Source organism: Doryrhamphus excisus, chromosome 6 (genome assembly GCF_030265055.1).
Source record: "Doryrhamphus excisus isolate RoL2022-K1 chromosome 6, RoL_Dexc_1.0, whole genome shotgun sequence".
NCBI classification, from domain to species: Eukaryota; Metazoa; Chordata; class Actinopteri; order Syngnathiformes; family Syngnathidae; genus Doryrhamphus; species Doryrhamphus excisus.
This window is the reverse complement of record NC_080471.1, coordinates 17,410,403-17,422,655: the sequence shown is the minus strand read 5'-3', so window position 1 is coordinate 17,422,655 and position 12,253 is coordinate 17,410,403. Positions and strand designations below refer to the sequence as shown.

At 40.6% G+C, this 12,253-nt stretch overlaps 1 protein-coding gene across 2 annotated transcripts; it reads right to left on the bottom strand.

Annotated features, from left to right (window-relative positions):
* Positions 1-157: 157 nt before the first annotated feature.
* smad3b (SMAD family member 3b) lies at positions 158-8,050 on the bottom strand. 2 transcript variants are annotated; one of them, XM_058075533.1, is made up of 9 exons: positions 7,609-8,048; positions 5,895-6,088; positions 5,686-5,820; positions 5,487-5,561; positions 5,346-5,396; positions 3,948-4,160; positions 3,649-3,786; positions 3,420-3,564; positions 159-2,364 (listed from the first exon to the last, which is right to left on the bottom strand). In XM_058075533.1, the coding sequence occupies exons 1-9, from the start codon at positions 7,809-7,811 to the stop codon at positions 2,241-2,243; spliced, it is 1,278 nt and encodes a 425-aa protein (XP_057931516.1). In that variant the 5' UTR covers positions 7,812-8,048; the 3' UTR covers positions 159-2,240. The 2 variants fall into 2 exon arrangements, with proteins under 2 accessions (XP_057931515.1, XP_057931516.1); XM_058075532.1 differs by having other exon boundaries at positions 158-2,364; positions 3,420-3,786; positions 7,609-8,050.
* Positions 8,051-12,253: the final 4,203 nt, after the last annotated feature.

Here is a 12,253-nt window from a genome sequence, read left to right as displayed (position 1 = left end):
ACCAACCTTTGAGACAGCTTTTCCAGTGGTGTCGCAGCTGCAGCTCTCCATGTCATTCAGGTGTGTGAGTGACATGGAAGAAAACTGAGAATCGCTTGCGGAGTCCTTAGGCACTATACCTGTTGGTTTGCATGTATAAATGCATGTGCTTGGTGAATTGCACACACCGTAGTATTTTTGTCTCCTTACATTTATTTTACTATGAGACGTTGGCATAACAAAACAGGCCGTTTAGAGCAAACATATGACCCTTTGAACAAAGAATGTACATGAAAAAGAAGACATCTAAGCAACACCACAAGAACATACAAAGCTCTACCAACTAACCAATACACTCTCTGCATGACTGCTTTCAAACAGATTATGTTGGGACTGGACTGGAAGTGCATGAATATTAACATGGCAAAGACAATGTCTAAGGACAGGGAGCATATTACACATGCTTGTGGCATTGAACAAACAATACTGGACACACAATAAACCACTAAAACTGAACCTGTACACCAATCAACACAGTAAACTGGAAGTGCATCATTCACCCACATAGAGCAGATTGGCCATTGGTTGGTGCTTTGAGATAAGACATTTGTGTTTCATCCAAACCTGCCGCAGCATCAATACTAGCAAGTGCAATGATCCTACAGTATATGTTACACCTCACTTAACCAATAAATGACAAGAGAGCAGGCTGAGTCACAATGTCCACTGCTTCATTCAATGCAGAACTACAAGAAATCAGAAGCTATAAATAGTTATGTACAATCATACTGAGGCAATAATAAAAAATATATTTCCATGCAGGACACTATGCAAAAATAACTTATAAAATGTGTTTTTCATTGAGTAAAATAGTTATCCTTACAAGGATGATTTTTTTTCCAAGAAATCGTGGTGCTTGTGTTCTCTTGTTTCAAATAGATAAAACACCAATTAAGTAACCATCTAACTCATTAATATGATGAAATAATTGTGGGCAAAGTACCTTGTACTTAGACTATTATTGTACACATTTTAAAATCACATTGATCATGGTGTTTTTTTCCTACTTAAATAAATAGGGGTGCATGATAAATATCAGCCCTATAATTATTGGGTCGATGTGAGGTCATGCCGGTAAGTTCAATAACATAAAAAAAATAGCTCTGATAACTGCTAATTAAAAAAATGCTCCAATGGGGCAAGATTACCATACAGTGGTGTAGGGTGAGAAAACCAAGTGTTTCTTTCTTCTACATGTGATGTGCTGTAAACACACAGCATCAATCGTGTGGGACCTCCAGACTGCCTAAGACACCTCACTCGATAGTTGCACTCCACAAAAACTTTGCAACGAGAGAAAAAAACATAGAACCTTAACACACCAAACCCCACCAGCAACCTGAAACGCCAACATCACCAAAAGCTGCCCTAACGCCAGTTGCAAAAAAAAAGGCCTGGGGCCTGTTCCTATCACCCTTATCAGACCGGCACTCTGATCCACGATTTGTACTTCTGAGTCTGTTATTTTGTTTTGCTTTATCAGGACAAATTTACAGGTGCACTTCTATCAAATCCTACAGTGAAATCTAAATTTTAAAAATAATGGATACAAAAAGTTATCAGTATCAGGCCTGAGAAGCAAGAAGTTATCAGTATTGGCTTGAAAGAAAATATTGTACTCCTATTTGTATTCCTACAAATAAACCTCACAATGTAATGATTTACAGATAGCAGTACTGGGACATAAACACCAGTGGAATTGTTCAGTTAATTCACAGAATCCAAAATATCTTAAAACATGGTACATGAGCTGGAATACTATTAGGGACTAATAAGAATTAGGGGGTTTGGATCTAGTTCCAAAACTTTTAGAAGCTTGATTTTTTATCTTAGGGGATTGTATTTCCTGAGAAATTGACGCAAATGTAAGAAAAAGTAAAAATAACTTGCCTGAATCTACTCCTCTTAGTTGAATGCTCTTGTTTTGTGGGGATACAATCAATGTCCTCAAATTGAACACAAGGCTCTTGCAATGTATGGGTAATTATGAAGAATCAGAAAGGCAGAATGTATATGTGAAACCTGCAGATAACCTGTAGCTGTGCACGGAACACTCAGAACATCACACGGGGACACTACTGTGCAAAAGCAAAGTGTGAGGTTAAAATGTCACAGCGAGGAGCAGGGAGGTGGGTGGGCTAGTCTAAGACTTGTTCACAGTCTTAACGTGTGAACAAGGGAGAGTGTGGAGGTGGCTGCTTTTAAGACACACTGGAGCAGTGGATGCTGGGAGAACCCATCTGTGTGAGAACCTTGTCCAGCCACTGTAAAGGGCCGTTGAGATGCAGCTCTATCCAGCAGGGCGTGCTGGTCACTGTCTGACGTCTGCAAAACAAAGAAGCTGTGTTCATTGTCATGCATTATTATAAATTTAGAATATAGCTACATTGTGTTTCAAGGGAACAGGCGTGACATTTAGTAGCATAATCCTTACTAAGGCTGTTATTGAGGATACAGAGTATGACGGCTAAGTCATCCAAGGTTCTCTCCGACGCGCCTGGTGCCAGAAACCTAAGCAGGATGGTGGGAATCCCCCTTGCAAGTGTCTCTGATACGTGTTCACCTCCCACTGCATGCCTGCCACATTCCTCCTCCATTACTTAACCCGCTCACAGCAGAACCAAACCCTCCCCCGTCAGCAGCTCTTACTTCCTGAGCATCATACCAATGTAATAATTAAATATACCGTATTTTCCGGACTCTAAGTCGCACTTTTTTTCATAGGTTGGCTGTTCCTGCGACTTATTCATGAAAATATATATATATAGAATTTGACAGACAGCCACAATTAGGCAGTCTAGACTTCCTTCGTACCAATATTTCCTACTCCTTAACAATTCAATATTTAAACAGTAGACTTGTTCGGGATAGCGTAGAGCGGAGGCTACTCTTACTGCCATGAAGAAAACATAACAGTTACTGTACTTAAAACTTTTTTATGTTACATAAACACTGGACACCTTTTCTGTTCATGTTTATTTTTCATGTAGCTGAATAACCATTGTGTTAGCATATCTTACACATTTTCAGGCTGTTCTCTATTTTTTTATTGTTAAAACTTGCCTTTCAAGATGACGTAATGTCTGTTTTGGTCAAGTAGTTTGTAAAAATAAATTACCCCTCCAAAATGTGAGTGCGACTTATGTATGTTTTTTTACACCTAATTATGCATTTTGGCCTTGTGCGACTTATACTCCAGAAAAGATGGTAAAAGGCACTCAAAAAAAAATTTCTTAAAAAAAAAAAATACAGCAAAGGAGGACTGAACCTAACAGGCTGCAGCATATCTCACCTTGGAAATGAAAAATCAACTTCTCACAATTTAGAGTCCATGAAGAAGTGGAAAGTTAAAGTGATGAGAGTGAAGGCCATGAATTTACCTGTACTCAGCTCCCCATCCTTTGACAAAGCTCATGCGAATGGTGCACATCCTGGTAAGCTGGTAAACTGCCTCAAAGCCCTGGTTGACCGACTGGGCAAGAAGCGCAGCAAATTCCTGGTTGTTGAAGATCTTTAAGTTGCAACCTGAGAAAGAGAATGTGTATAGTATGACTTTGTGAATTGTCATTCCCCATATTAAGTTTGTGTTTATACTCCTCTCATGCAGACCTGGAGGGATCTTGCAGACAGTAGCAGGATGCCATCCATAGCGTTGGTTGCAGTTTGGACTCTGGACAAAGATGGCGCTGTCACTGAGACACTCCGCAAACACCTCCCCACCAATGTAGTATAATCTGACACCCTTTCCTGAAAAGGTAGAGTAAGAATAAAACTATGAATATACATTCGCTGGCCACATCATTAGGCACACCTGGACTGATGGTATCTTAGTCAAAGAGCTCAAGACGTCTCTATGATGCAGTGCATCTTAGTACAAGTCTACACCTTATATGAACCAACACAGTTACCTATATGTCTGCGTGTGAGCTCCACTGCCGAATTGCGATTAACATTGGACAGCAGGCCAAGACAGAAGCGCTCCGAATTGGAGGGGTCAGTGAAGCCATCGACTGTGAGGGATGGCTGGGAGGCATGGAAGGTTTCTCCTACACGCTGGTTGAGCTCATAGTATGAGATGGAACACCAGAAAGCGGACTCACAGTATGTCACAGGTTGTAAGTCTGTGTGAATGAAAGTTGAGTGATTAGATTTCATGAGAAGAAGAAAGCCACATTGGGGTTAGTGTTTAATTATGAACATACACACTGCAGATAACTACTGCCTTTGATTTGTCTTCCGCACGCTCTTTCCCATGACCCCAGCCAGGAAGGGCCACGACATGACGTCAAGTACCTATTTATTTTTTAATGCTGACCTCCTGGTGACTTTGCACATAGATTGAATAGCCTGGCAACCGGATATTAGCATTATTACATTACCTTGAGCTGTCAGTACCTGATCTCCCCACAAAACACACACAATGAACCTTTTCATTCTATGCTTACACTGTTACTAACTTATAGCATCACCTCAAAAAACTTTTTGTAGTAAAAAATAATAGTGAAAATTATACTTTTCCCATTTAAGTGGGTAGGTTTAAAGACAAATTCCACCCATACATTTTCTATACCGAGGATGGGGTACACCCTGGACTGGTTGCCAGCCAATCACAGGGCACGTATAGACAACCAACCATTCACACTCACATTCATACTTATGGACAATTTGGAGTCACCAATTAACCTAGCATGTTTTTGGAATGTGGGAGGAAACCTAACTACAAAATGTTGTAAACCAAGGAACACCTGTACTAGATAACTAAATAATATTAAACAACATATATTCCATGGCTGCATGGAGCTAGGAGACCCGAGTTCGATTCCACCCTCGGGCATCTCTGTGTGGAGTTTGCATGTTCTCCCCGTGCATGCATGGGTTTTCTCTGTGTACTACGGCTTCCTCCCACATTCCAAAAACATGCTAGGTTAATTAGTGACTCCAAATTGTCCATAGGTATGAATGTGAGTGTGAATGGTTGTTTGTCTATATGTGCCCTGTGATTGGTTGGCGACCAGTCCAAAGTGTTCTCGCCCGAAGACAGCTGGAATAGGCTCCAGCACACCCGTGACCCTTGTGAGGATAAGCGGTGAGATGCAGAGTACTTCTACACCATAGTACTTCTACACCACTGCATAAGGCTACCACCACAATAATAAACATATTAGTCTAACCTGGTCAAACACAACTAAGCATCATTATTTATTAATGTCTTTCTGATCTTGTATGGATTTTATAACCTTGTGCTAACATACAGTACCCAACGAAGTTGCACAAATGCTAAATACTGCAATGAAATTGTATCTTACCGAGATTATTGTTTGTGGGTGACACAGGATTGGGCGACAGGCTGGGTGAACCTGAAATAGAGAAGTGGCAACAGGTCCTTAGTTATACTCATCTGTATGATTTGAAGGGTTTGGGGAGAAGTTGTGTGTGCATGGACTCACCTGTGTCCATGCTGTGGTTGAGCTGGTGATCATTTGCCTCGCCATCCTCACTCAGGTACCCAGGTGGGGGTGTTTCTGGAAAAACAAAACAAAAATCATAAGACAAAAAAAAAATCACTGATCCTTGGATGATTTCCATGTTAAATACAAACAGACTTATTTGCAAGCCAGGCTCTCATTCATGTACACTTTTTCTCACCAGGTATATAGTTACTCTGTGGTTCAATGCCAGCAGGGAAGTTGGTGTTCTCAGGGATGGATGGACTATAGTCATCCAGCGGTGGGAACTCTGCAGGGATATCTGTATGTCGTGGAACTAAGACAGGAGGCAAAACTGGACACACAAAGGTACCACATCAGAGACGGCTGCATAGAGGTTTTGATCACATCATAGGTAACGGCACTCACTTGGCGTCTCCACTCTCTGGTAGTGATAAGGGTTCACGCACACTTCATCTTTCTTCGTATGGAAGGCGTATTCACAGTGATCGAGGGCTCTTAGCTCGTGGTGGGACTGCAGGTCGGGCCAGCGCCATAAGCGGCAGTAGATGACGTGAGGCAGACCTTTTCTGTGCGAGACCTGGAGTCGACCGTCGAGTGACCTGAATGGTACCAACAACAACTGATTTGTAAGCCTTCTTCTCCAAGGTTAGAGGTGTAAGCTTTCTATCCTACATTACCAGAAGAACCATGTGACCTTTAAAATGATGATGACAATAAGTTCCACTTTTTTTCTGGTCTGGCTGGTCCTGCGATTTATTCTCCAGAGCGACTTATAGTATATATGTTTTTTTTTCCACATTTTTTGCCACAAGGGCACTTGAGGTTTGTATGCCTGTATCTGCTACTCCTATCACACCTATACCACTGAAAATTTACAACGTAAACATCAACTTACAAAAATAACTGAGAAAGGCAAAACAAAAAATTAAAATAGATGCTCTGCTCAATCTTCCACAGTAGTTCCGAAATCGCTCTCTTATGCCGATCTGCACTTGGGACTGAGAGCTTGTCTGGAAAATGTCTTTCAACATTGTTTGCCCATTTTTCTCCATATATCAAGCACACAGGTAAGCCAGCATAATTAGCAGCCAAGGCAAAGGAATACATTCTGTTCATTCAGAATTGAAGTCTATATTGTTTCAAGATTTTTCTTTTTAGGGATGTATTCATGGAGATATCTGACAGTGCCTCTGGCCAAATGCTGACAAGCCCGTTCCTTCCACATTAGAGGCGGAAAGTGCAGGTTTGAAGTACTGTATATTCCCTCTCATCCATCCAGCAGACAGCTGCTGCACTGTAAACCTGCAGCCTTTCAACCAGTGAAATTAAACCACAATCCAAACAGTGGCCCACACCCACCGAGAGCCTGAAGCTCATTCCCAACCAAAAAACTATTTTAATGTGGGCTACCGCCCACATACTGAGGACATCACATGAGGGGGACTCCCAAGTTCATAGGCTATCAGGCTAGGAGCAGATATACGTTATGATAAACAGTCAAATAAAGCATCTTATTGGTCCTACATGTTGAGCCAAGTGAAAAGTGATCAGTCTTTTAGCACCATCATGATACACACGTCATTGTTATTGTTTTTCCATCTTTTCCAAAGTTCAGTCTAAACACCCTCTCAGTCACAATTCAAAAGTACTACAAATACGACATTTTTGAAATATGCAAATATATCAATTATTACATATGACGAACACTATACTGACGTATTGGACTTTAGGTTACGATAGAGTCTTATGCACAGCAACCTGCTATAACATCACATATCATTCAGCAATACATTCGAACATTTAACTGTTGTACAAACTAATACAAGTTGAAATGTTACGACAAAACCATGCAAAGGTATGAAAAGTATGTTATATTAGCAGGTTGCTTCCACTATAGTATTTCGAAATGAGTCATAATCATCTGAATCATGAACACGAAGCACATTTTAAGCATGTTTCTCTTCCATGTTACGTTTTTAAACAAAGTTAAAGTTGACACAGTATGAAATGGTCATGTTGTGATATTTGTAAATAGTAAAGCTACTGGGCAGGCACAAGATGTCAACAGGACTAGCTTTGCTAGCTTAGCTTAGCTTTAGCCAGCTCCAGGCTTCCTTACCTTGGTATGGTTAAACATTTGGTGTTGACATTCTGTGTTGTGATGGCCTTTTCCAACTCTTCCAACTGTCCCGTCTTTTTCAACTTCTTTACAAGACTTTTCACAGCCTTTTCGCACCATTTCTCCTCTTGGCCGTTCTGCTCCCCCTTCTTCCAGCCGAGAAGCCTCTTCACAATCGGAGGCGTGAATGGTAGTATGGACATTTTAAACGTTGAAATGAATCAACACTAGTTCGATTTGAAGTGGACGATTACATATAAATCGATTCTTCTCTCCGGTGATCTAGTAAGCTAAGACAACTGCTTATAGGCGCCTTCGCCACACGAATGTGGCTAGTAGCTGAAGGGAGCACACTCTCTCGTCTGTCCGCTCAAGTTAACTGAGTGCGGGTCAGAAAGAAGCAGAACATCCGCCTGTCCTCCTGCCTGCCTGCTCCTCCTCCTCCTCCTCTTGCTGCTGCTGCTGTTGCTCTCCGGTCAGCTGCTCCACCATCCCTCCACCTGCTGTACTAAGCACATAAAAGTACTGATTTCATTGCACACAACAATGCAAATAGGAAGTGTTAGAAATCCCACCCCAAGGCACATATAGGCTGAAATAAAAATCCAAACCAGATAAAGATCTGCAATACAGGTGCATCTTTGCAGCACTGGTGTGGTGTATTGTTTCATATATTTTAATTGGTGAATGTAAATGTGCATTTTCCATAAATGCAATGCTTCACAGCATGCACAAAACACAGAGAATTGTTTGGGTTTAATGCTCTGCTAAAGCAAACTTTTACCAGGTTCTGGAAATTGGCAGCACTTATCTTGCCTCTCAAAGGGATGATTTACAAGTGGAATGCAACATGTTTATTGTTATCAAGACTGCAAACTAGCACAGGAGCCATAAAGTGTGGATGCAAATAAAATCATCCCTTATGAAAGACAGATACAACTTTAATATTGTGCTCCATGTCCAGCATCTTTTCCTGCTTTGGTGGTGGTGCTATGGTGGATAGGGGACACGGGCTGGACAGCTGGTGCAAAGAGATTTTGTGTGTGTCCTTGTGAAGGGGTTAATGGGGGGGTTGCTTCAGACAGGGGGGCAGATGGGCCACAGCAGGCCCGGCAAAGGTCTTACAGAGCGAATGAGGAATGGTTTTGGACAAAAGGCCCGGCGGCCATGTGAATAAGTAATGAATGCACACAATCTGATATGTAACAATGGCATTGTGATGGAGCATTCAAGGGCAACGTGGGAAACAAGCAGCATGTGATCAGCTGGGCTGCTGTCACAACAATACTTTGACAAGGATCTACTATAGCAATTTGTGTAAATATAGCCTTTGTGTAGCGATATGGGAACATTATAGTGATATAGACTCCCTAAGTAGACTTCCTTGCAGTCACAATATAGCTATATGAGACATTTTGCAAGAGCTTAAAGTAAAGTTTAATTAGAGGTAACCTGAAGCTGTAATTGTAGCAGAGGCAAATTGTAGTGCTTCACCTCCACAAGGGTGCGGCTATCCAGCCTTCCCTACAATCTCTGCCTCCCTCATTTTATGAAAGTGTTATCTGTTGCTTGAAGCCATCAATCTCCTCCCAGATGGTGCATGGCACCACCAAATCTGGGACACAATCCCACCCCACCAGCACCACCATCATATAAATCCCTTCCCCCTGGCTTCAGACTAGTGGAGGTAAGCTCTTGTCTGCTCTTGAGGTGTGTGGAGTTGGGAGTTTGTTTTTTTTTGCGTGAGACCACTTCCTATCACAATCGAAGCTTCCATGGTTCCCCTTGAAAGTTATTACGATTACCGTTATACAGTTTCTCATTTCAGGTGTAAAATCTCTGAAACTGGGTGTATATTGCTTAGAAGATAATGCACTTTGTGAGAGTGAACATTTTTCCAATGAAACACAATAGCCACATATTGTGGCCTCAAACAAATGCCTGGTACTCTCTTCAGGTGAGTAAACACTTTAAATAGATAGATGGATGGATGGATGGATGGATGGATGGATAGCTAGATAGATAGATAGATAGATAGATAGATAGATAGATAGATAGATAGATAGATAGATAGATAGATAGATAGATAGATAGATAGATAGATAGATAGATAGATAGATAGATAGATAGATAGATAGATAGATAGATAGATAGATAGATAGATAGATAGATAGATAGATAGATAGATAGATAGATAGATAGATACATCAGATATGAACAATGTACAGCGTAAACAGTAAAATGTCACCATTTGAGAAAATACAGTAATATATTGTTATTTCTTAATTTCTCTGCATTCTTTCAGTGTTGAAAATAGTTGAAAACACTAATTATAGTTTGTCACTAAGAATTTGTTATTTACTACTAACAGGCCAACACAACCTAGTGTAATACTGCACAGTACACACAAATAGACAATACCCAATTATTTCAGAAGTTGAAATACTTCCCCCTAGTGGTATTTATTTAACATTACTGTTTGTGTCTAATTAATAACTGCTAAGAACAAGCAGCAAGTGTGTTTATAGACTTAAAATGGGATGGTAAACCTTGTAATTTATTTTTAATAGTCACATTTGATTATGGTTATCGTGTCTGCTGACTTTATTGTTCTCCATTTCAAAGTCAAAATGACCACAAAGCAATTGTCATTTTGTCTTGCAGTTTAAATTGATACATTATCTCTTCTGCTATCTTAATTTTACTGTTACAGCAGTCCAGTTTGCAAACATCGTAAATGGAGGCCTTTGATTTATATTTTCTTCCATAAAGACAACTTCTATGTTTCTTTGTGTACAATGGCGCATAACAGAATTAAGTATACTGAGAGGCTCTCCCCATCTTACATATGGATGTTATGCAGCACTTGGCCATGACTCATTAACTCCTCCTGCGGGCTAAATGGCTTTGTGTTTGGCCTGCACCAAAACATGGCCTTGTAGTCACACACAGCATCTTCTAAACAGCACTATTAAGCGTCATCTTCTCACTTCTCACTCCCAAAATTAATTTTTACCTCTTTAGCGTCTTTCACAAAAGCTTATATCATTTTCTAAAACATGGTAAACACACTCCATCATCACACCCATTGCCAAAACTAACGATTGTGAAATTAGTTTCCGAGCAATCAGAAGCTCCCCCGCTAAGAGCGACTGTACCCTTATGCATGAAATTGCTTGTGTTAATACGTGCTATGAATGGTGACTAATGCAGTGAATAATTCTGGCTGCATGTAATAATGCTGTCTTATATTAGATAGTGAAGTCACAGCCCTGTGGCAATATCCTTGTAAATAGCCATGTATGGATAATTAAGCATTACTCCTGAACATTAAAACTTGTTTATTTCAGAGAGCTGCAGGAACAGGAGCGCTGATTGGGTTGTTTTTTTTATGCCATTTCTTGATGATTAGTAGCATGAGATTAACTGTAAACATTTTGATTTCTATGTTATTATCTGAAAAACACATTGTTTTGTGTATTGATAGAGTGCTAATAAGAGCTAATTTGCTCAATAGCTGATCCACACTGAGGTCACAGGGGTCGAGTAGTGCCACAAGATTATGGATGTCATTTTGTGGAGCAAAATGATGGCATATTTTGCAGCTCTGATGGGGCTTTATGCTTTTATTTAATTCCTCAAGGCTCTGGATGTTGCGGGACTGTCTTGGACTGTCTTGGACTGTCTTGGCTTGTCATATTAGTTGTCATATTAGTTGTCATATTGGCTTGTCATATTAGTTCCTATGGGACACATTGTTTTGAAATTAGAACAACTTGGAAGACCAATTTCATGGACCGCACCTTTGTCAAGTGAAACACAAGTAGAGGACAGTTTGGACTGCAGGTTCTATACCAGAAGTATAAAATAGGTGGTGTGCGGGCCTCATTTGGCCCGCCAGACATCATATATATGTATATATATCATATATATATATTTATACAATTATATTATATATTATTATTTTTTCATGTATGTTTTTTCAAGTTGTACGAAAACACCTGAGGGCTGCATGGCGGCCGAGTAGTTAGGCCTCACAGCTAGGAGACCCGAGTTCAATTCCACCCTCAGCCATCTCTGTGTGGCATTTGCATGTTCTACCCGTGCATGCGTGGGTTTTCTCCGGGTACTTTCAAATCCCACATTCCAAAAACATGCTAGGTTAATTAGCGACTCCAAATTGTCCATAGGTATGAATGTGAGTATGAATGGTTGTTTGTCTATATGTGCCCTGTGATTGGCTGACGACCAGTCCAGGGTGTATCCTGCCTCTCGCTCGACGACAGCTGGGATAGGCTCCAGCATGCCCGCGACCCTTGTGAGGATAAGCGGTAGAAAATGAATGGATGAATGAATGCTAACACTTAAGTCCATCGCCCTAACATCCCTTGTTAAGACTAGTCTTATACCATCTTAAGCATGCAAAGGAAATGGATTTTAATGTGGCTTAGCAGATGATTGAATGTGGCTCCAGGAAAGGAAAGCAAAGCAATCAGGCTTGTTGCATCATTTATCTTTTATGCATTGCCACCATAGTGTGGTCAAGGCGTGCATTTTCAGCACAATTTAGGAATAGAAATGAAGTCAATCTAGTGCTTGTTGCCTTTAAAAGGATACAGAATCCCCCTTTCTGGCCCCTGAAAAC

Coding starts and splice junctions, on each gene's coding strand:
- smad3b (XM_058075532.1), bottom strand. CDS start 7,811: ATGTCCATACTACCATTCACGCCTCCGATTGTGAAGAGGCTTCTCGGC. Junction 6,089..7,608: donor AAATGTTTAACCATACCAAG/GTAAGGAAGCCT, acceptor GGTACCATTCAG/GTCACTCGACGGTCGACTCC. Junction 5,397..5,486: donor CAACCACAGCATGGACACAG/GTGAGTCCATGC, acceptor TCTCTATTTCAG/GTTCACCCAGCCTGTCGCCC.